At 41.1% G+C, this 25461-nt stretch overlaps 1 protein-coding gene across 5 annotated transcripts in view; it reads right to left on the bottom strand.

Moving 5' to 3' along the window:
- The window catches only part of MPP7 (membrane palmitoylated protein 7), a 745631-nt gene that overhangs the window by 197137 nt on the left and 523033 nt on the right, over positions 1-25461 (bottom strand). For all 5 annotated transcript variants that reach the window (XM_029588635.1, XM_029588634.1, XM_029588638.1 and 2 more), the window contains one exon: positions 11310-11374. In XM_029588635.1, the coding sequence (XP_029444495.1) occupies positions 11310-11374 (65 nt within the window). The remainder of the gene's footprint in view (positions 1-11309; positions 11375-25461) is intronic.

Genomic DNA, 25461 nt, shown 5'->3' with positions numbered 1-25461 from the left:
GATTCTATAAGGGGTGAGGAATCAGATTCAAGTACTCCTGGTGGTGCATAGACTAGCAGTAATTGAAGTTGTTTTGATTTGACTAAACCCAGTTCCAGTTTGGACTCAGACTTGATAGTATGCGATGTAAGTCTGAGTTCTTTCTTAGTAGCTAGTAGAAGACCGCCCCCTCATTTTTTGTGTCTGTGGAATGCAAAGATATCATATATGTGTGTGGGTAGTTGGTTGATTAGCGCAATGTCTGAGTTTTTTAGCCAGGTTTCTGTGCTGGCACAGATGTCTGGGTTGGAGTCCAGGAGATAGTCGTTGAGGATGTGTGTCTTTTTAGTCAGGGATTGTTCATTGACTAGGGTTACCGAGAGAAGAGCGAGCCCAAGGAACTGGGTCAGAGGGGTGATCATGATTGGAATGAGAGATCTGGAAACTCTTGATGGTGTTTCTTGCGCAGGAAGAATGCCAGAGTGGTAGCAGTGGTATCTGATAGGGATTTGATGGGTTAGCATTTTTTTTTTCTAGGAGCTCCGTTGGCGGGATAGGGTGTGAGGAACTGAGACTTAGATGCTGGAGGAGTGGGAGTCCAATTAGCTTTATATCTATAGAGGATGCGTGAAGGTTTGAAGCTCAGTATGTTAGGTGAGTGAGTGAGTGGGTGAGAGAGGGGTGTGGCTATGGGATGAGGTTCTTTAGAAGGTTTAAGGTAGCGTGGTTTCCGGGGTCACGGGGTGGGCAGGCTTGTCGCGCTGGAGGACCCTTCTCCTCTTCCTCTTGCCACGGCGTTCTGGAGTTGGGTCCGATGATTGGGTCGGGAGCCCCTACGCAGCTGCCGTCTGGATGATTGTTGGGATTGTCTGGATGATGAAGGGTGAATGCTGGGAAAGGCTGGTTGAAAAATAGGGGTAGCAGTATGGATATTAGAGGTGCTTAGAGATGTAAACGAGTTCTTCTGAAGGGTAGAGCAGGGGTTCCTGTGGCTGTTGTTAATGTTTTGAAAGGAGGGAAGTAGAAGCGGTGATCTGAATTGGAGATTCAGTGGTGTCCTTCGGGGTAGAACGAAGGGGCTGCACGAAGGGGCGCACAAAGGGGCTGGCCCCTTTGTCGCGCACCTTCCGCACGCGACGCCTGGTGCGCGACGCCGAAGGGAGCGGTTGGGATCTAAATCCCCTGCTTACCTCGCTGCTGACGTCGCTTCCAGCCTATCCCTGATAGGCTGCTTCGCTGTGGGAGGAGCGCCGGGGCGAGCCACGTGGCCGGTGCTGGAGCCCCGGAGGGGAGTTCTTAAAGTTAACTAGGCCTTGCCCCGACGGGCTTCAGTGCCGGCTGTGCAGGCCGGCAGCTGAAGTCAGGGTCGGGTGGTGCGGTTGCGGCGGTCTTGGTCCGAAAGGAGGTCGGGTGGAGTAAACCCAGTTACACTAACTGCTATAACCACATCCTCTGGCAATGAATTCCAGAGCTTAACTATGCGCTGAGTGAAAAAGAATTTTCTTCGATTTATTTTAAATGAGCTACTTGCTAACTTCATGGAGTGTCCCCTGGTCCTTCTATTATCTGAGAGAGTAAATAACAATTAACATTAACTTGTTCAAGTCCTTTCATGATTTTGTAGACTTCTATCATATCCCTCTCTCAGTCCTCTCTTCTGCAAACTGAACAGCCCTAATCTCTTTAGCCTTTCCTCAGAGGGCTGCCATTCTATGCCCCTTATCATTTTGGTTGCCCTTCTCTGCACTTTCGCCAGTGTAGCTATATCCTTTTTGAAATGCGGTGACCAGAACTGCACATAGTATTCAAGGTGCGGTCTCTCCATGGAGCGATACAGAGGCATTATGACTTCTTCCATTTTATTTTCCATTTCCTTCTTAATAATTCCTAACATTCTCTTTGCTTTTTTAATCGCCACAGCACACTGAGCCAATGATTTCAATGTATTATCCACTGTGATGCCTAGATCTCTTTCCTGGGTGCTAACTCCTAAGATAGAATCTAACATTGTGTAACTACAGCAAGGGTTATTTTTCCCTATATGCATCACTTTGCACTTGTCCACGTTAAATTTCATCTGACATTTGTAAGCCCAATCTTCCAATCTCACAAAATCCTCCTGTAATTCATCACAATCCGTTTGAGATTTAACTACTCTACATAATTGTGTGTCATCCACAAATTTGATTACCTCATTCACTGTTCTACAAATATTAATATTCTCAAACTTGGATTACTGTAACTCACTATTATGCCTTCCTTCAGGACTATTAAAACCACTACAATTAGTACAAAATGCCTTCACCAGACTCTTATTAGGGACAAAGAAATTTGACCATATCACCCCTTCGCTGATAGCACTGCACTGGCTTCCCATACAATACAGAATTCATTACAAAGTATTAACTCTAATTTTTAATATCAACAACATTAACCCGTGCTTAACTGGAGTGACACTTCAACCATATACACCACAGAGACCCCTTAGATCACAAAACAAAGGATTTCTAAAGGTGCCTACAACACAGAAGGCACACCTAATACAAATAAGAGACCGAATGTTTTCCATAGCAGGCCCCAAGGTGTGGAACTCTCTTCTAAAATCATTACGTCTGATAACAGAAAAACAGAAGTTCAAATGTTAACTGAAAACATGGATTTTTAGAAATGCATATGATTTAGCATAAATTACCAATATGCCGATAAGCACACTGCCTCTAACTGAAAACATGATAGCAGAATAAACAATATGCACTGAATGATGTAATGTAAAATGATAGTAGAATTAGAATTTGTATTTACAGTCATGTTAACCTAGAAGATGTATGAATATGCACTAGAATATGTATTTGCTACAATGCTGAATGAATGTAGAACCAGAATGCGAATATTGATCAAGCATAGGAATGCTAATTTTTTAAACAGTTGTGATCTTCTTTTGGAACGATGGTATATAAAACATCTAAATAAATAATATAAATAAATACCGATATATCAGTTAAGTCTTTAGTGTGACTGAGGTATTACAGTCATGCCTCAAACATCTGAGAGCTGGTCAATGGTATAAATGTGACGAGACAGAATCTGAAGCTTTATGCGATACCTTTTCAACCCAGTCCTTAAGATACACTGAGCTAATTTAGTTTTCAGCATATCCAAACTGCATTTGGATGAGATAAATGTGCACACAATGAAGGCAGTGCATGCGGCTCTATCTCAGGCATATTCATGAGTGGGTAAGCTGAAGTCCGAATGGCTGGGTGTGTCCTGAGGACTGGGTTGAGAACCACTGCTCTTGTTTTTTATTTTTCCTTCATTAGAAAGGGAGAAGAAGGGTTACTGAGGGATAAAAGGAGGCAGTACAGGGTCAATGCTAGCTGGAAAACTAACGCCACTGAAGTGTTTCGCTTAAGAGAAGCTTTCAACTAGTAAGGGGCACTGCTGTGCCCTGTTAATAATCCTGAGAAAGTAGGAGCGAGCTAACAGGTTAAAAAATGAGTAAAAATAAAAACAACTTGTTTGCTTTCCAGCAAACAGGGTCTCATTTAGAACAACTAATCTATATCACTAGAAAAATGAACTATTTTATTTCAAGTAGTTTGACCTCATGTATGGCATCAATTTGAATTTTAAAACGTTTTATGCAAAAATTATCCATGAATCTATTTTGAGTCATTGCTGTCATAATGTGCCTTTCATGACTTATATTTCTAAAGAAACTGCACCGGATGTTAGTCAAAGGAAATTATCTTTGGTTTATAGAGGCTGCATTTTCCAATGATTTAGTAGCTTACTGCTTAGTTACTGTATAATATTAACAGCCAGCAAAATAAGAGCAAGAGAAAGGTGGGAGGGAGAGAGCCTGCTCTGCTGTGGCAGTGAAAAGTGAGGGATCATGCTCACATAGGTGTTCTTCTTTTAACTCATGATTGGTAATCTCATCCCTGGATTTAATTCTTTTAAGGAAAATCCTATTTTTTCACAACACATTTTTTTCATACTTTTAACTTTATATTTTTATTGGACATAAGTTACCTCTGATACCATGGCATATATGGATGTACAGAACCAGAGAGTGAGAACATTCTTCACCAAGAAAGAATATAAGAACATTAGATTTGCCATACTGGGTTAGATTAAAGGTCCATCAAGCCCAGTATCCTGTTCCCAACAGTAGCTAATCCATGCCATAAGTACCTGGCAGGATTTCCCCAAGTCTACTTTTTAATAACGGTTTATGGACTTTTCTTCGGCACGCACTCACAGCTTTTATCACATCCTCCAGCAACAAATTCCAGAGTTTAATTATGTGTTGGGTAAAAAAATATTTTCTCCTATTTGTCTTAAATTTATCATCTAGTAACTTCATTGAATGTCCCCTAGTTTTTGTACTTTTTGAAACAACACACAACCGATTTGCTTTTACCTTTTCCACTCCACAGATTATTTTATAAACTTTTGTCATAGGTCCCCTCAGCTATCTCTTCTCTAAACTGAAAAGCAATAAAGTCTTTAGCCTTTCCTCACAGGGGAATCATTCCATCCCTTTTATCATTTTGGTTGCCCATACTAACTGGGGATCTAACATAAAGGGAAATTATCCACCACATTGTAGGTGCCTGCTGTACAGTAACAGTCAGAATTCTTCTGGAGAAAAAGAAAGCCCCTTCCTTATGAGCTATCAGTCTTGGCAGTGGCTTCTAGTGAACCAAGTATCCCCAGCCAAGAGCTACTGCTGATGCCATAGTACACCTGCTCAGTTTATGATGAGAATTACTTTTATTCTTCTTACATATACTACTGAATAGAAACAGAATATAATAGTAGATAATGTCTGTATAGGTCATCTAATCTGATCATTTTATCTTCTTGCTGTGATACTGCAGCCTGACCATTTTTCCTTTCTTATCACTAAGTATCCTCTGAGTTTGTCCCATTTTTTCTTGAATTCTGATACTGCAATGGTTCTCATACTTTTCCACATCCATCCCGCAAATATGCTAACATGGGCCATGCTCTCACCACCCACGCCCATCTCTTGCTTTGTTTTGCAAAATGTAGTAACTTACTTAAACCATTCTAATTAACTAATTTTGCCCACCAAACGGAATGCGACTTATATAACAGTGGAAAACGTTTCTGGCTCATTTTCCCTGTCCTTTTCTTTCCCCTTTGGCAGCAATAGGAAAGGAAACCTTCTTCTCTGGCTCCTCTTTCCTTCGCATGTGTGTTTGTGTGCGCGTGTGTTGGGGAGTTGAGGAAAACAGGTAGTTTGTTCTGACTCTTCCCTCCTTCATTGGGTATGGAGGAGGAGGAAGCAGACAGCCCTTCTCATTCCCAATATCCTTCTGCTTTGGTGGGCTGTGGGGGAGGAGGCAACAGCAACGGTGGGCTGTTTGTTTTTTCCGCGCGGGGAGCACAGTTTTGGCTCTCTTTCATAGAAACATAGAAATGACGGCAGAAAAGGACCAAACGGTCCATCCAGTCTGCCTAGCAAGCTTATGGTGGCATCAGCCGCGCCATACAGGTCTCCCCATAATGGCAGCATCAGGGGGTGGCATCTGCTGCACCATACAAGTTACCCCCCTACTTAGTTTCCCAAACCCTCAAAGTCAGGGCCCTTGTTGGTTGCTGTCTGAATCCAATTCCCTATTACTTCTTGCCGTTGAACTGTCCGCACCACTCGCTCCTCCGATGGGTCACACCACTCCAGGCTAAGAGCTACTGTGATATTAAAAATGGATTGAGCTTAGTTTTTATTCTTGATGTTCATAATTTCATTCAAATTTGTTGACCTTTTGAGGATTTAATAGGCAAGGAAAACATAGCGGATTAAGGAAGGGAGGCAGATACATTTTTTGAACTAATACTTTTAAACTAGAAACCTCAAAAGTGGCGTATAAACCCATACAGCATTATTTTCAAAATGCGACCACCATCAGTTTCTATTTATTTATTTTTGTGGCCACCATAGATGAAGGATTCAGAAAAACGTTAATAGAATATCAGTTAGAGCTAGTGGCTACATTCTGAGGCTACCAAAAATTTGTTGTAAGAACCCTTCATAAAGGTCTCATTTACAGTAGGGCACATATGACTATAAATGCAGGATGCCAGCAGTTGGAAGGGGTCTAGTCTGTTCTGCTCTCTAGGAGAAATCAAATCACATCTAAATGACTCCTGACCATAACTGATTGTAGAATGTTTTAAGGATGTTACACAGTACAAAAAATAGTACACATTTTTAAAACTCTCTCTCTCTACAGATATGTAGAACTCACATCTACTGCAGGACACAACCCCAGACTTTTGCGCCATAACAGAAACATGGCTCAAATCCACTGACATCGCCCTCATCAACCAACTACCAACACAGACTTACGACTTTTTCTCTATCCCAAGACAAAAAAAAAGAGGAGGGGGTATCTTCTTAGCTGCCAAAAAATCCCTGAGGTTCACACACTACCCTATCAACACAGCTTCCAAACTAGAACTAGGATTATTCAAAACAGAATATCTCCAAATCCCTCTAGTCTATGCCCCTCCAGGCCTGCTAGAGTCTGACGCCTCTCCGATTCTCGAAATTATAACTTTGCACCTAAACCTTGACTCCCCTGCTATAATCTTGGGTGACTTCGACTTACATGTTGACAAAGTCCCCCTTTCAACAAACTGTGAAGCCTTCCTCACCACAATGTCAGCGATGGGTTTCAAACAACAAATCAACAAACCCACTCACAAAGCAGGCCACATGCTCGATCTCTTCTTTACAAACTCTGGTATTTCTCAAATAAAACAACCAGATTGTAAACAAGTCCCATGGTCAGACCACTCTCTAATCTCCACCAGCTTTTCTCTACCAGGACCAGACTCCAAGCTCGACTCAAGACCATCCTTCCTCTACAGAAAACCTTTCAACTCGAACACCTCAGCAAGCTTCTAGCCCCAGATCTACCACTCATCGATGTCTCTACACCTAACTCTGCACTCCAATCCTGGTCCAAAATAACAAAATCAGTAGCAAACACTCTTTGCCCTCTGACAACCAAAAAACAGTCTTCAAATGCATCCAAAAGACAACCCTGGTTTAATGATGAACTGCGAAATCTCAAACACCTACTTCGGCAGAAAGAAAGAAAATGGCGCAAAGCCCCTTCACCGGCCTCACTCTCGGATTACAAATGCATACTCCACCAATACAAGAGCATTACTCTGAAAACCAAAAGAGACTACTATGCCCTTAAGGTTCACCACCTCATCTTTGACTCAAAAGCTCTATTCGCCTTCGTTTCCAGTCTCACCAAACCTATCACTCCAGATATCCCACCCGAACTATCCCAGACTAAAGCAGACGAACTGGCTCTTCATTTCAGCAAAAAAATCTCTGACCTACTCAATCAGCTGACACCAAACACTAGCTCTTCCGATAACTCATATCTTCTTCCAAACAAAGATATTCAGCTCAACGCATTCGAACCTATCACAATCACAGAGATACAATCGGTGCTGAAGAAAACGAAACCTTCATCACACCCGTTTGACCAAATCCCCTCCAAAATGCTTCTTCTCATCCCAGATACTATATCTAAAACCCTAGCCGAAATTATAAACTGTTCCCTGTCCCAGGGTATCTACCCAGATGAGCTAAAAACAGCCTCAATCAAACCCCTCCTAAAAAAACCAAATCTAAATGCATGTGATCCCAATAACTTCCGCCCTATTTCCAACCTCCCATTCATAGCCAAAATTATGGAAAGATTAGTGAATACTCAACTCTCCAACTACTTGGAAGATCACAGTATTCTGTCTCCAAACCAATATGGTTTTCGCAAAGCCGCAAGCACCGAAACGCTACTCCTCTCACTCACGGACTTCCTTCTCTCCGGAATCGATAAAGGCAAAGCATTTTTACTAATCCTCCTCGACTTCTCGGCGGCCTTTGACACCGTCAACCATTACCTCCTTCTAAAACAACTGGCAAACATAGGAGTGACAGGGGCTTCACTAACTTGGTTCAAAACCTTCCTGGAAAACAGAGGATATAGGGTCAAAATTCATAATACAGAATCCCAATATCACCCCTCCACCAGAGGGGTGCCGCAAGGTTCATCGCTTTCACCCACGCTTTTCAATGTCTACCTTCTACCACTATGTCAACTACTCACAAAATTAAGCCTGAAACACTTCCTCTTCGCAGACGATGTACAGATTGTGATCCCTATAAAAGAATCAATCTCGGTAACAATGGAATACTGGGATAGTTGCTTATTAGAAATCAAACTCCTCCTCAACAGCCTAAACCTAGTCCTCAATGCGTCGAAAACGGAATATCTGCTTATATCACCGGAAAACAACAACACACATTCAAAGCCAAAAGCCCTCCTTCAAACCGCTCACGTAAGAGACCTAGGAGCCATCTTAGATAACCGTCTTAACCTCAAACCATTCATTAACCAAACCACCAAAGATTGCTTCCACAAATTACATATTCTGAAAAGAATAAAGCCACTTTTCCATGCTCAGGACTTTAGAACAATCTTGCAAGCAATAATCTTCTCCAACTAGATTATTGCAACTCACTACTATTAGGCCTCCCAGCTTCCTATACCAAGCCTCTACAAATGGTACAGAACGCAGCAGCCAGGATCCTTACAAACTCCAGGAAAATCGACCACATCTCCCCTATCCTCAAAGACCTTCATTGGTTACCGATCCACTACAGAATTATGTATAAATCCATCACTATCATCTACAAGGCCATCCACCAACACACTCAACTCGACCTACTAATCCCTTTCAAAAAACACACATCCGCCAGACCCATCAGGGAATACTACAAAGAATCACTTCAGGTCCCACATGCCAAAACCTACCAACATAAATCCTACAGTCTCAGAGCTTTCTCCTCAGCAGGTCCAACTCTTTGGAACTCTATCCCACCTGACTTAAGACAAGAACCATGCACTCTAACATTTAGGAAAAGACTAAAAACCTGGCTTTTTAAAAAAGCATTCCCAGCCCTTGATTAAAACCTCCACACATCAGCACATTCTCTTATTCAAAAATTTGGATTGAAATAAAAACCCACCAACTTCACACTCATACACAGCACCATATCTTCTTCCTTCACAACCGCATCATATATATTCATTTTGCTATATTACTATATATACACAATATTATAATATATATATATTAATTGATGCAATTGGCTGAAATGTAAATATTTCTTTGTTCAGTTTCTCCCCTTTCCAGATCCTAGTTAATTTTCCCTCTTTTATTGTAACTTTCTCACATCCATAATATTGTTTTCTGTATTTGAAGTTTGAATGGGGAATATTGTTTATTATGTTACTCTCTGCCTTACACACATTGTTAATTGTAAACCGGGTTGATGTGATTCCAGTCATGAAATTCGGTATAATAAAAATAAATAAATAAATAAATATGTGTGTGTTTGTACACAAATATACATATATACACATGCTATATATGAAATAGTACTTTGCAAACATTGAGTAATGCTGTATGGTTAGAGTACCTGTAAATTCAATATTTTTACTGTAGCAAAAGACAGAGTGCAGTAATAAAGTGTAATTCAAAAGTCAAAATATCTTTTTCAAAAGCAAGTAAGCTTATTTCAGTTTCTCTCAATGATAAACTAAAAACAGCTGTGGGCATAATCTTTTATGGACTGGAGAATTCTTATAAAATTTCAATTGCCAAAAACATGCTTTACCCTACAAAATCTCCAGTTTGAAACAAAATAAGCCTATTAGCATTACTGATATTGTGTTATATGATGCTTTTCAACTACTTACAGGGTTGATATTTAATCACTGCAAGGTTAATTAGAATTGATATTTAAACATTGCTAGGTTGTACAGTCCATACAAGTATGTGCAGCAGTAAGGCTGGCTGATATTTCTGTTTACTTTCACCTTCCCTGATATTTATTCTCCTTTTGTAACTTTTACATTAGTTCTATTAACTGTCCAGGAACTGGGGAAAATGGAAATCTCTGTAGGTTGCAAATCCTTTCATTGGATCAACAAAATACGTTTTAGCTCATGAGCTTCAAGATCACATGGGGCTTCTTCAGATATCATTTGGAGGCTCATGTGAACTTGAAACTTTAAGTACCTCATCATTGGTTTTTGATGGTTCATAAAAGGGTACCACAACCTACAAAGATTCCATCTTTAGCAGGCATACATTTAGAGACCAGTTTATAACTGTTTAGAACGTTTACTTTAATTCTGTGTGCATGTAAAAACTTCTGAAAACATAGCCTGGGAGGTTGCAACATGAATGTTGGATTCTGAACCTTGTCACTGGAACATGTAAGTACATATTAGGTTGCTTTTAAGGTTTATACTCAGTTCGTCCCCAACTATTCCTGATGTTATGCTCACTCTGCCACAAGTTTCTTCAGCTGGAAGGAATAATAGCGTATGTGAAAAACAAAGGGATACTTAAAACAGATGTCATTGTGCAATTCTAGGAGAAAGAAAATATTTATCTCGATCTGTGAGCTTATTAGGAGTTCATTTCCCTTTAGAAAGAATGGCTACTGCAAAATGTGGTTCTACTTTCTTCCAGATTGCCACAAACATTTTTGGCGCATTTTGCTAAAAGTAAAATAGGTATTCAGGATACTTAAAAGGACTGAACATTTCCTACATCAAAGTACACTTGAAATTTAAAAAGACCAAGAATATCATCCTCTCTAGCTATATGAATGGTAATGGGACCATAGAGATCAGTAACATCCATTAATATAGTTAAAAAACCCCACAATAAAAGATCAAGCTGTACTTACATCTACAATTCACTAAAGGCATAATTTCTAATTATGTGCTTTGCTTGCTTAGAAGGTTGAACCCTACGCAGTTGGGAGGTGCAGTGGTCTGGAACAGATGCCTAATTAAAGAAACAATGATGTTCCCTCTCCAACAAACAAACAAATCCTTCACTGTCCCTTTTATCGGGCCCTCTTGAACAATAAAAATCACAGAACTTCAGAGTCCTTGAATATAGCTTCTCCTCAAGACTTCTGGGTTGTATCTAGCCAGTTCACTGGGTAACAATATATTTTGTTATACATTCAGTTACGGTACTGAGCAAACATATTATGAGGCTCAGGATGGCTCTTTCCTGAACTGACTATCTTAGCATACACATCCTGTCTGATGAAGTCAAATCTTGAAAGAATCATCCTGAATTTTGCAGTTCAAAGCAGTAACTTATCATCAGAGGGCTCCCTGCAGGGCAGATATCAATAGCATGTTTTGTGTCTCCTTTCCTTTTACAACAGATGCCAGACTTACATGATTTTCTGTTGGAATTTTTCTGTGGTTGGACTAAGACTGCAGGTTGCCTCAGTGCAAATCTCCTGTATTTATTTAAAAAAAAAGACAAAAAAAATCCATCAGGTTTCACTACCACTCTGAGGCTAGTGAACACTTAAATTCCATGATAGCAAAAAAGCAGCCTGAAAAACACACTCACAAACACAACCTATTGAAGCTTAAAAGAAATAAATCCTATACAGTCATGAAATTTTGTAACCTCTCCAAAAAGGTGCTACAGCTCTTATTCCAGCATATATCAATGAGGATTCAGATAGTTATGTGCTATTTTCCATATGTTTTTTTTTTCCAAACTGAGTCAGTGGCAGTCCTATCAATTTTCTGTCATTTTGCATTTTCAGCCAGGTAAATCAAGGAAGTCCAAACTATTTAGAGAAAGGTTTTCTTGTCTAATCTTCATACCCGAAGAAAGGCTTTCACGGAGCTCATGATTTTGTGATTAGTGAATTTATTTACTTAAGCAACTGAAATGTAAGGGACATGGGTTAGGGAAGAAGAGAAATAGGCTGTTCTATAAAAAAGAAGATGGTGCTTTCATTTACATTGGTGTGGTCTACAGGCCTCTGATTCAGTCAGAACAGCTGGACAGAGATCTGGTCAAAGACATCCAAAAGCTGAGAAAGAAGTGTTGCTCGTTGGAGATTTTAAACTGCTGGATGTAGATTGGAGAATCCCTTCTGAGGAATCTACAAGTAGAGAAATAGTGGATGCTCTTCAAGGGGCTCTGTTCAAACAAATGGTAATGGAACCCTCGAGGGAGTGTGCAATACTCGACCTAGTGCTCTCAAATGGGGATAATGTCTCTAATGTCCTCATAGGTGCTCACCTGAGTACAAGTGATCATCAGACAGTAAAGTTTGATTTGCAAATAAAACACTGAGAAGGTACAAGAAGACCCGAGTTTTAAATTTAAAAAATACGGACTTTGTCAAAATAGGGATGTTCCTAGAGAAAGAACTAGAAGACTGCGAGAAAATGGGCAAGGTGGAACAACAGTGAGCCAAATTAAAAGGAGCTATTACAAAGGCAACACATCTATATGTTAGAAAATTAAACAAAAGTAAGAGGAAAAAGAATCTGATCTGGTTCTCAAAGGAGGTGGCTGGAAAAATAAAGGCAAAAAAGAGCAGCATTCAAAAAGCATAAAGGATCCCAAAAAGAAGAAAACAGGGAAGAATACCTGGTGAAACTAAGGAAGACAAAGAAAGAAATCAGGAAAGCAAAAGTTCAAGCAGAAGAAAGAATTGCCAAAGAGGTAAAAGCAAAGTGTCAAAACATTTTTCAGATATATCAGAGAAAGAAGGGAGACCCAAAGTGGTATAGTGAAATTGAAAGATGACAAGGTGCAATATGTGGAGAGAGATAGAAGAAATGGCTGAAATAAACAAATACTTCAGTTTGGTAGTCACTAAAAAAGACCCTAGAGAAGGACTATTGCTGGTTGAGTAGCCCATAAATGGGGATGGGGTAGACAAAACTCTGTTATAAAAGAGAATGTAGGAAAGAGCTAGGAAAACTGAAAGTGGACAAGGCGATGAGGCCAAATGAGGTACATCTCAGGATACTGAGGTAATTCAGAGATGTGCTGGCAAGTCCACTGAAGGATCTGTTCGATAGATCCCTGGAAATGGGAATGATGCTGTGTAACTGGAGAAGAGCTGTGGTGGTCCTGCTTCACAAGAGTGGTAGCAGAGAGGAGGTTGGAAACTACAGGCCGGTTAGCCTCACCTTGGTGGTGGGAAAATTAATGGAGATGCTGCTGAAGAAAAGGATAGTGAACTATCTACAATCCGGTAGATTGCTGGACATGAGGCAGGATGGATTCACCAGGGGAAGATCCTGTCTAACAAATATGATTGATTTTTTTGATTGGGTGACTAGAGAATTGGATCAAGGAAGAGTGCTTGATAGATTTACTTTGATTTCAGCAAAGCTTTTGATATGGTCCCGCTTAGGAGGCTCGTGAATAAAATGAGAAACTTGGGACTCTGAGTAAAAGTGGGGAGTGGACTACAAACTGGTTGACTGATAGGAGACAGCGTGTAATGGTAAATGGAAACCTCACCGAAGAAAGAATAGTGTTAAGTGGAGTGCCACAGGAATTGGTTTTGGGACCATTCTGTTCAATATCTTTGTGAGCAAAATTGCAAAGAAGATAGAAATAAGTTTGTCTATTTCTGATGATACTAAGATCTGCCACAGAGTGAACATGCCTGAAGGAGTGGAGAGAATGAAAAGTGATTTACGAAAGCTTGAAGAGTGGTCAAAGACTTGGCAGCTGGGATTCAATGCCAAGAAATGCAGAGTTATGCATCTGGGATACAAAAATCCAAAAGAGCTATATGTGATGTGGGATGAAAGAATAATATGCCCAGATTGAGAGAGGGACCTTGGGGTGATAGTGTCTGGTGATCTGAAGGTAGCAAACCATGTGACAAGACAATAGCTAAAGCCAGAATTCTGGACTGCACAGAGAGTGGAATAACCAGTAAGAAAAAGAGGTTATAATGCCCTTGTATAGATCCTTAGTGAAGCCTCACTTGGAGCACTGTATTGGGTTCCAGAGTCCATATCTCAAATAGGATAGAGACAGAATGGAGGTGGTCCAGAGAAAGGCAACCAAAATAGTGTGCGGTCTGTATCAGAAGACTTATAAGGAGAAGCTGAAGGATCTGAATACGTATACTCTGGAAAAGAGGCAGTGCAGGGGAAGCAAGTGTTGCTTACCTGTAACAGGTGTTCTCACAGGACAGCAGGATGTTAGTCCTCACATATGGGTGACATCACAGGATGGAGCCCTGTACGGAAAACTTTTCTGTCAAAGTTTCTACAAAGCTTTGACTGACACTGGCACACTGAGTACACTGAGCATGCTCAGCCTACAATTATCCCTGTGAGCCACAGGTGTCTCCCTCAGTCTCGTCTTATAGGTAAAAGCGCAAGCGAAACTAAAATAAAAGTAAAAACGTATACAGACCCAACTCCGCGGGGTGGCGGGTGGGTTTCGTGAGGACTAACATCCTGCTGTCCTGTGAGAACACCTGTTACAGGTAAGCAACACTTGCTTTCTCACAGGACAAGCAGAATGGTAGTCCTCACATATGGGTGAGTACGAGCTGAGGATGCCCGAGAGTGCGGCAAATGCACCTAAGACGCGGGAAAGACGCAATGACTGGGGTGAAATTTGGAACGGAGGGTATCCTGAAACCCTTAACGGGTTGGTGGAAGGATGTTGAGTAGTTAAACCGAAAAGAATAAGAGTAGACGGACTGGCCAAACATGGAGCATGCTGGCTAGTTGTATCTAAGCAATAATGGGGTAGGGAGAACACTCCAGGTTGCAGCCTGATAAATATGTACAAGCAGCAGCGACCGAGGGGAAGCTATGAAGGCTGGGATGGATGCAACAGAGTGTGGTTACACACAGTGTTGTAGTGAAATGCCTGCTTGTCGGTAAGAAAAGAGATACAGACTGTCAATTAGGAGGAATAGGTCTGTTTGCCCAGTGGAACTCGCAGCTTGACTCTTGCACAGAAGGAAAGAGTTAGATGGAATTCCTATGGAATGTAGTGCGATCTAGATAGAATGCAAGTACACTATTACTGTCCAAGAAATGGAAAAACCCTCTCGCTTTGGTGAGAAAGAGGTGTTGGGAAAAATGGGCAGAGTATATTCTGAGTAAGGTGAGATGCAATGTCTACCTTAAGAAAGATATGAAGTTGAATACGTAAAACCACTCGGTCACAGAGGAACGCAGGGTCGGATGAGTATGTAACAAGGTGTGTAACTCACTGACTCTGTTGGCAGAAATTACATTTATGAGGGAAAGAATTTCCCATGTCAAACTGTGAAATGAGAGGAATGGAAAGACTCGAACGGAGAACGTATGAGACTTCTAAGGATAAGATATAGGTTCCATTCCGTGACTAGTGAAGATAGAGGCGGCTTGATCAGTGGATAATCCATGGTAAGCTGACTCAGAAGGGGTTTACAGTTAATTGGGTATCCCCACTCCCAAACGATACACCAATTGGAACAGAGGTGTACCTATGCGGAGGATGTCTGGGCTGCAGAATCCGAGGGAGCAAGAGAAAAGAGTGGTGTAGAAAAAGAAAAAGGGAACTACCCTTTTGTATGCGTCATGTGGTAAATCATGCCATTTTGAATGGTAGGATTTATGTGTGGATGGTTTTGAGACACTACCAGTACCTGAGAATATCAGTGAGTCTACGATTTGAGACTGACTTGTGAGAAGGCAAATTGGTTATTGGTGTGATAGATTGAGAAGTATGGGAAGCATACTGGTCTCGGCCAGGACGTGGGTCTGAGGAACTGTTAACCCCGTCCTGGTTCAACATTAGAAGAGTGCTGGCTATGAGAGGCAGCAGAAGAGACACATTTAAGAGGCCCTTGATGGAAGAAAGGCATCTATGGGAACGCATTGGAAACATGTGTAGGGAGTAGAATCTGTGCACCGTATGGTTCGATTCGGACGCAGAAGGCAAGTTCGGTTGACCTCAGCGTTAGAAGATCTTTCCCGCTACACGTAGTCCGAGACCATTCAAAAGAATGGAAACCTACATGGGGAAGGTCTGCTAGTGCGTTCAATAAATCTCTGAGATACATGGCCCGAGAATACATTGAGTGAGCAAGGGCCAGGGGTAGAGCTGCACAGTTTCCTTGCAGAGCAGCTAAGAGGTTGTGCGTGCTTGTGTGTTGGAAAGCACATTGTCCCTATGCTGTCTGTCTGTATGCACAAAGATTTGTTGCAGAGGCAGTATTGGAAGGCATAAGGGTATAACGCATGGCTACAAGCTCCAGGAAGTTCATGTGAAACTGTGCCTGGAGTGGAGTAGACGCATATTGGGTTGAGAAGCTTTTAGGTCAAACTTTACAACCCTGAGTAAATGCAAGCATGAGCAGAATCAGACCAGGTTTTGGTTCTAGATCTGCAATATGGATGAGGGACGAAAGCAGTTGAACAGCTTAGACCCACTGATAATGGAATTTCACTGAATCTAACCCATAGCAGTTTTGGATCTATGAGGAAAGTGCATAGTGAAAAAAACCCATGGCCCGACAATGAAGAATTGAGGGGCTGAGGTTATGGAAAAATGCACACAGGGACAAGTAAGAATTTATTAGAATGTCTGCGCGTATGCTGGACAGGAAGGTCATTATGACTGTGGTGTCCAGAAGTGTTTTATAAGGGATTTATGGCAGTGACAGTAATCCCAGTTAGTAAATGTATAGTGAGTCATGAAAAAGTTAGAGCTCCTTGCGTGGACTGACTGTGGTTATGCAGCTGTCCATGCAAGGAAAGCGTGAATGATGTTGCTCTCCGCAGAGAAACAGCAGTCACCGATAGTGATTCAATGAATACCTCAGTTGCCGAAGCTGGTGCAACCGGCAGAGCTTGGGATTGTAATATTGTTGACTCACTATGAAGCACATAGAAAGATTAGAGGTAATGTACTTACTGTGATATGGAAGCATGGTGACGAGAGATACCATTTTACCTGTGCCTTCTGAAGAAAGTTGGTATTTCTGAGGTCCAGGATGGGCAGAGAGTAACTACTTTCTGTTGAAAGAAAGAATAGTGTAATTAAAACTCCCCAACCCCCCTCCCCTCTCCCCCTCTGCGCTTTGTAGCGTCTGGGGGAGTGTACCGGGAACTTTGGTACAAGGTGGGATGGTCGCTCTGATATCTGGCCAGTTGGGAGACCAGGAGGTGTCCAACTGGAGGGGCTGATGTAATCTAGATATCATGTAACCTCCCACGGCAGCGTAAGCGGTAAAGTCTTACCCGCATTTCTGTGTGCTGTACAAGAAGACACTGAGACCTGTTGTCAGGCTTCGAGGTAGACTTGCACTTGAGGCAGTATTTGTTGGATCTTGTGTTTAGCAGATCAGCAAATACACCTGGAACTTTAGTTCTGAAGCAAGAACCAGAAGTCAGAGCATTAATCAGTACAGAGCCTCGGTGCTGAAGAAGGGAGGATGCCCTGATGCAATCCCAAAGAAATGATAGAGAGGTTCTCTTGGTATTGTGGCTGACATAACTGGCATAGCGATATATGACACTAATATGGTTCTTGGAGGGTACATGACCTAGAACTTTTTGATATAATATCAAATGGGTAACCCACAGGTATAATTCTAACGAATAAATAATATCTAGATACCTGTGTATTGTTTATCTCATTTATTGTTTTTAAATCTTTAAATACAATTTCATTATACAACTAATACACTTTAAAACATCTCCCCTTCATTCACACCACATACACACATGCTCAATCATTAAACAAAATATTGCACCTGATTCTAATACAACAATTCACCTATACTAATGCATTGAAGTACATCCATATACCATTTATCAAAATAGTATTACATTCAAGATAGCTCAAAAAAAGTTTTTTTTATTATTGCATTTGTCAGTTTTTATTAAACAAACAATTATCAGCTTATCTTCCTCTTGGTTCCCTTTCATTTTATTTATTCATAAATTTCTTCCTTATTGTTGTACATTCCCGACGACAAGCTTTCGTTTCACCGAGGTGGTTTCCTCAGGGGACCATTATCAATTCTATAATTTCTTTTGAAGAACGGGAACTTCTCTATACAACGTATAGGATGATTGTTGCATGTGCTATTATTACTAAAACCATCACCTTAAATATATAAATATATAAATATTATTATCCACAAATTCACATCATAAAATATATTGTATCAAAAGAAATTATTAATCCAGTCACCATCCTTAAAAACCCAGCAAACCCGCTTACCTATATATCCATCTGTGTAATTTCTTACCACTATTATTCTTAACTTCTTCTGTTAATCAAAACCTACCAATAAAACCAAAACATAATATAATCCACCTCCTAATGCCTCATCAATTTGTATAGCTTCATTCTTATACATCCACTAACCTTCCAAATTCCACTGTTTGTTTTCAATACCGTCAGCGTCAAACTGCAGCGTATTCAAACTCAACTTCTTACACTATGGCGCTGCCTTCATACACGCCACTCTTTCACATGCGCTCAATAGTTGTGTCACAAACGCTGATTCCAATACAACATTTTCATCTACAATGAATAACAACCCTATTATTAACTTTTAAACTAACCAAAGTTTTACTCTTAATACTTATGAATTAACAACACACCTTACCTTCTAACATCCTCACACTTGTGCTGCACCTTTACCAAAAACGCCGCGGTTGCGCATTGCTTACTATCCACACCCTTATATTTTGAACGTCCCTCCTCTCAAACGTATCAGCTGTCACCACTTCTCAACATGAATTAACCACTATCATTGGTCAGACCATTCTATAGAAATGCACTCCATTCTATTTCTAGATTGAGGCCACCAGGGGTCACCGTTCCCCACTGAAAAATATACCGTTGTTCTTTTTTAGTTAACACCGTTGTTATATTACCCCCTCTACTTAGTTCAACTTGATTTAATACACAGAATTTCAACTCCTGGACATTGTGCCTTTTCTCTTGTCAGTGTTGAACCAACGGGGCATTTTCTCTTCGGGTGCGTATATTACTTAGATGTTCGATTATTCTGGTTTTTATTTTCCTCTTGGTGTGTCCTATGTAATAAAGCCCACATGGGCATACAATTACATATATAACCTGCGCTGATTCACAGTCAAACCTCCTGGGTAAATAATATGTGCACCCCGTCGATGGTATACTCAAAGAAGATGTCATATATACCTGGGGACATACCACACAACGACCACACTGATATTGACCTTGTTCATCATTTATCAACCTTGGTGTAGGCAAAATCGTAGACGTAAGCATATCCCTCAAAGCACGTCTCTTTTTATATGCAAAAATAGGAAACTCCTTAAACACTCCATCATCCTTAATGATAGTCCAATATCGGTAAACGATATCTTTGATATACATCACTTGGTGAGAAAAGGGCAACGTACATACCATCCTTGTCAATGGAGTTTTATTTCCAGTAATTAATAAATTTTCTCTATTTGCATAAAGAGCCCGTTTGTAAGCTTTCCTGACTATCTTTCTTTTGTAACCCCTTTCTAAAAATCTGTCCACCAATTCCTGTGCCTTTAATTTAAATTCATTTACTGTGGTGCATAATCTTCTCAATCTTAAAAATTGGCTAATCGGGATATTCTCCTTAAGGCGTTTCGGGTGAAAACTAGAAAATTCTAGAGTAGTATTCCTATAGGTTATCTTCCTATAGATTGTTGTATGGAGTTTACCTAGATTCTTATACACATACAGATCCAAAAACGATACCCTCTGTTGACTAACAGTGAATTCAAATTGTAAATTTACATCCACTATATTAATCCAAATTTTAAATTGCTCCAATCTGTCTTTATTTCCCACAAAAATACAGAAAATGTCGTCAATAAAACGTTTCCATGTTCTTATTTCCCCCCAAAATTGTGAACCATAAATGAACCTGCTTTCAAAATTGGCCACATATAGGCATGCCACCGATGGCGCAATAGGGGACCCCATTGGAATGCCTTTTACCTGATGGTAATACTTCCCATCAAATTGAAAAAAACTTTTTTTTAATATTATAGTAGCCAATTGAATACACAGTTGTTTTTTCTTATCTAAGCAATCAGATTCATTCATTATATCTTGTACAATGCTCACCGCTTCCTCCTGCGGAATGTTAGTATATAATGAGGAAATATCCGCTGTCACCAACCACCACTCATCCTCTATATTATCATGCTGTTCTAAAGACCTAATGAAATCCGCTGAATCTTTAATATAAGAAGATATTGACTGTACTTTTACCTGTAACCAGTGATCAAGATATTTAGCGATGGGTTCAAATAAAGAGCCAATTCCTGAGACTATGGGCCTCCCAGGAGGGGACACCATACTCTTGTGAATTTTCGGCACGGCATAAAATACAGGACATACTGGTGTACTTTCAAAAAGGTAATCCGCCAATTTACGATCTATAACTTTATCTTTAACCGCTTGCTGGATCAACAAATAAAGTTCATTCTGAATACCCTCAGTGGGATCACTATCCAAAAAATGGTAAAAGTCAGTATCCAATAATTGGCGATTTACCTCATCTATGTATTGAACTCTGTCCATAATTACCAATGCCCCTCCCTTGTCCGCCGGCTTTATCACTATACTGGTGTCCTGTCCCAACTGTTGTAAAGCCCTTCTCTCATCCCATGAGACATTACTATAGACAAACGACTCCCTTCGTTCTAATCTTGTTAATTCATTTAAAACCAAATTTTCAAAAACTACTAAAAATGGATCCTGTGGTTCAGGAGGCATCCATTTCGAGCGCTTCACAAATTTAGATCTTTGAGTATATTGCACAACCTCAGAATCATTCTCAGTAGCAAAAAATCTCTTTATTTTTAATCTTCGAAAAAACTTGTATAACTCAATCCTCGTTTCAAAAGGATCATAATCCACAGTCGGCACAAAACTTAACCCCTTATTTAATATCCCTTCTTCCACAGATGATAACTGTCGTAATGATAAATTAACAACTGAACCTTGAGACTTATATTCTATCGGGGGAATCGCTGACTCTTGAATCGGTAACCTGTATTCCAATTCCTCCTGCCCCCCCCGATTCTGTGACCGTAAAAAATACGGATTTTCCTCATTCCCATAATAATGTCCTCCACTAGTATATTGGTTATTAGCACTAACATACTGATTACCACCCCTATTTTGCTGAGTCCCTACATTATGTGGTCCATGTCCTCCTCTAAACATCCCTTCATTATAATTAATCTCCGGTTGAGCAAATGCCACTGATTTTTTAGGTCTTACATCTGCTGTTGCTACCTCTTCATCCGAAGAACTCTCTGATGATGAAAATGTTTTACCTCCCCCTTTCTTTTTACCTTGCTTATCCATCCACGGATAAACATATCCTGTAGTATAATCCGATTGATCACGGAAAAAGTTTTTTGTCTTGAACTCCTTAGTCTCCATTTTAAATAGAATGGAGTGCATTTCTATAGAATGGTCTGACCAATGATAGTGGTTAATTCATGTTGAGAAGTGGTGACAGCTGATACGTTTGAGAGGAGGGACGTTCAAAATATAAGGGTGTGGATAGTAAGCAATGCGCAACCGCGGCGTTTTTGGTAAAGGTGCAGCACAAGTGTGAGGATGTTAGAAGGTAAGGTGTGTTGTTAATTCATAAGTATTAAGAGTAAAACTTTGGTTAGTTTAAAAGTTAATAATAGGGTTGTTATTCATTGTAGATGAAAATGTTGTATTGGAATCAGCGTTTGTGACACAACTATTGAGCGCATGTGAAAGAGTGGCGTGTATGAAGGCAGCGCCATAGTGTAAGAAGTTGAGTTTGAATACGCTGCAGTTTGACGCTGACGGTATTGAAAACAAACAGTGGAATTTGGAAGGTTAGTGGATGTATAAGAATGAAGCTATACAAATTGATGAGGCATTAGGAGGTGGATTATATTATGTTTTGGTTTTATTGGTAGGTTTTGATTAACAGAAGAAGTTAAGAATAATAGTGGTAAGAAATTACACAGATGGATATATAGGTAAGCGGGTTTGCTGGGTTTTTAAGGATGGTGACTGGATTAATAATTTCTTTTGATACAATATATTTTATGATGTGAATTTGTGGATAATAATATTTATATATTTATATATTTAAGGTGATGGTTTTAGTAATAATAGCACATGCAACAATCATCCTATACGTTGTATAGAGAAGTTCCCGTTCTTCAAAAGAAATTATAGAATTGATAATGGTCCCCTGAGAAAACCACCTCGGTGAAACGAAAGCTTGTCGTCGGGAATGTACAACAATAAGGAAGAAATTTATGAATAAATAAAATGAAAGGGAACCAAGAGGAAGATAAGCTGATAATTGTTTGTTTAATAAAAACTGACAAATGCAATAATAAAAAAAACTTTTTTTGAGCTATCTTGAATGTAATACTATTTTGATAAATGGTATATGGATGTACTTCAATGCATTAGTATAGGTGAATTGTTGTATTAGAATCAGGTGCAATATTTTGTTTAATGATTGAGCATGTGTGTATGTGGTGTGAATGAAGGGGAGATGTTTTAAAGTGTATTAGTTGTATAATGAAATTGTATTTAAAGATTTAAAAACAATAAATGAGATAAACAATACACAGGTATCTAGATATTATTTATTCGCTAGAACTTTTTGAACCATGTGGCCTGAATTAGAGAACACATCTCAATGGGAATGCCGCAGAAGTGGGTACTTACCACCCGACGTGGATCGCTGAAGGACGAGCCGGTGAAGATTGCTGGCTCCGTGGATTTCAGGAGTCATCGAGGGGGTAGATGCCCATCTCAACTCTGATGCCTGGTATGGTGGCGCAGGTATAGAGGAGACAGGCTGAGCGTGGCTGGCGCTACCACGGTAGTATTTTGTGGAGGGCCACAATCCCCCACCGATGTCGGTGGGGCATGCCTCGGGAACAGGGGAGCCGATTAACAGCTCGTGAACACGGCCCTCGTCGCAGCGGCTCAATGTCTCGTGACGTCAGTGCAGAATTCTTCGGAACTCGTTCCGGTGTTTCTGGAGCACCAAGGACTGCCAATACTGTACGGAACAGTGTAAATGGCAGTGGTGATGTTGCTCGGCCCGAACACTGTCCAGCATCGAGAAGGATAGCATCAATGTGCTGGATGGCATTGGTGGTGGACGGTCACCATGACGGTGATGATGCATGCCACGGTGCTCGGCCCGGTCTTTCCCCAGCTCTGAGATGGATGCCCTCGCTGTCTTGGATGGCGACTGATGACGGACTGTCAGCATGCCTGCACTGCTCCTGGCACTATGTAGCATCGTAGGCTAATACGGGGCTTTAATAAGAACCCAAAGCATGGAGCACTGTGTTCAGGCGAGGGCATTACGTGGCGGTGCTATGTCGGTATTGATGGTGTCGATGGCTGCCTCAGCAGCCTCGAGGATATCGTCAAAAATATATATGAAAAAATGTCAATGACTCGGCCAGAGCAATGATTCCGTCACGGAAGCACTGACGGCATCGGCATAGGTATCTATGGGAACGATGTGGTATTGAATAATCGAAAAAAACATCATTGGCATCAGAAAAAATGATATTGGCATCGATAGAGTTGATGACCACATTGATAGGAATGTCAAAGACACCGATGGAAACAACATGGGCGTCGAGGGCATCGATGTATGAAGGCGGGCGCCGACAGCATCGGTGGCATGGCCATGGGCATCGACAGCATGGCCACGGCGTCGACGGTATTGATTGGATCAACTCGGGCACCAATGGCATCCATGGCATCAATGCCACCTACATGGGCATCAATGGCACCAACATGGGCACCGATGGAATTGATGTTGGCATGGATGCCATCGATGGAATTGACATTGGCATCGATGGAATCGACCTCGACCTGGGCATCGATGCCCATCGATGGAATCGACCTGGCATCGACCTGGCGTCGATGCCCATCGATGGAATGGACCTGGGCATCGATGGAAATGTCCTGGGCATCGATGGCAATGTCCTGGGCATCGATGGCATCAATAAAATAAAGGATGGCATCGATGGAAATGACCCTAGCATCGATGGAAGTGCCCCGGGTGACTGTGGCATCAACCCGGGCATGGATTGCACAGACAAGACAAGGTGTACATCGATGGCATCTATCCGGGCAATGATGGCACCGATGAAACCCAAGGAAAAATCAGTGCCATGGATGAAAAACATGGATGGCACTGATAGAAGGATGCAGGGACCGATGGCATCAGTGTACCATGGGGGGAGGGGTACTGATGGCATCTAAGAATCCAGGACAGTCTGAAGGGGGTACCAACGGTAGCGATGGGGCATCGACTGTGCGAGGGTACCGAGGAAATCGAAGGACCTGAATCTATAGGGGCCCTGGCGGCAACGGAACCATGGAAGTCCCTGTCCCACTAGTGCTAATAACCAGGCAGAGTGTCACAACACTCGCAGGCTATATGTGGCTAACTAAAACATAGGGAGAGGGAAGGCCGCAGTCGGTTGGCAGGCCAGGAAGGTGACAGGAACCGATTGAAAAAACAAGGCATAGTACTCACCGAGCATCGAATAAATGTACGCGAAGGGAGACCCGTGCAGGGAAAAGTGTTTGTGAAGTAAAAGTTTAAGTGTTTCCGTGCAGGGAAAAGTGTTAGAATTTCTCACAGAGCTCCTAACCGCTATGCTTACTGCAGAGCAGAAAAAAGAAGACTGAGGGAGACACCTGTGGCTCACAGGGATAATTGCAGGCTGAGCATGCTCAGTGAACTCAGTGTGCCAGTGTCAGTCAAAGCTTTGTAGAAACTTTGACAGAAAAATTTTCCGTACAGGGTTCCATCCTGTGATGTCACCCATATGTGAGGACCAACATCCTACTTGTCCTGTGAGAAAATATGATACACACCTTTGAATACCTGAAATGTTTTAATGTTGCATCTTCCATTGGAAAGGAAACAGTAGAACTAGAGGTCATGATATGAAACTATGAAACTTCAGGGAGGATGACTCAGAACCAAAGTCAGGAAGTATTTCTTCATGGAGAGGGTGTTAGATGCCTGGAATGCCCTTCTAGAAGAGGTGGTGAGGATGAAAACAGTAAATGAATTTAAAAAGGCATGGTATAAATAATGTTGATCTCTAAGACTAGAGATGGAAATTAAGAAAAGGATACATGGGGGGTGGGGGGGGGGGGGGGATAATCAGCATGGAGTGGTAGCTACTACTCCTAAGAGAAGGCATGGGGATTACTACCCTTAACCTATTAGCTTAAGGAGCTTACATGATTTTGACACAACTGCAGCATTGCTCTCCACTGCAATAGCAAGGCGATGGGAAAAAGGGAAATGGATTTAGACAACAGCCAATGCTGGGCCGTGACTTTTATGTTTCAGGGTACTGATATGCAGACATTAGGGAAAAAGTGCAGGAATGCTTCTAAGGCCAAGTGCAAAAGCAAAGCATTTTCAAGCAGCAGCATTGTGTGAATTATCAAGAAGGCTACTCACCCTGTAAAAATGTTGCTAGCAATAATTTTGTT

This window comes from Rhinatrema bivittatum, chromosome 2, assembly GCF_901001135.1.
Source record: "Rhinatrema bivittatum chromosome 2, aRhiBiv1.1, whole genome shotgun sequence".
In the NCBI taxonomy this organism is placed as follows: Eukaryota; Metazoa; Chordata; class Amphibia; order Gymnophiona; family Rhinatrematidae; genus Rhinatrema; species Rhinatrema bivittatum.
This window is presented reverse-complemented; position numbering and strand designations above follow the sequence as displayed.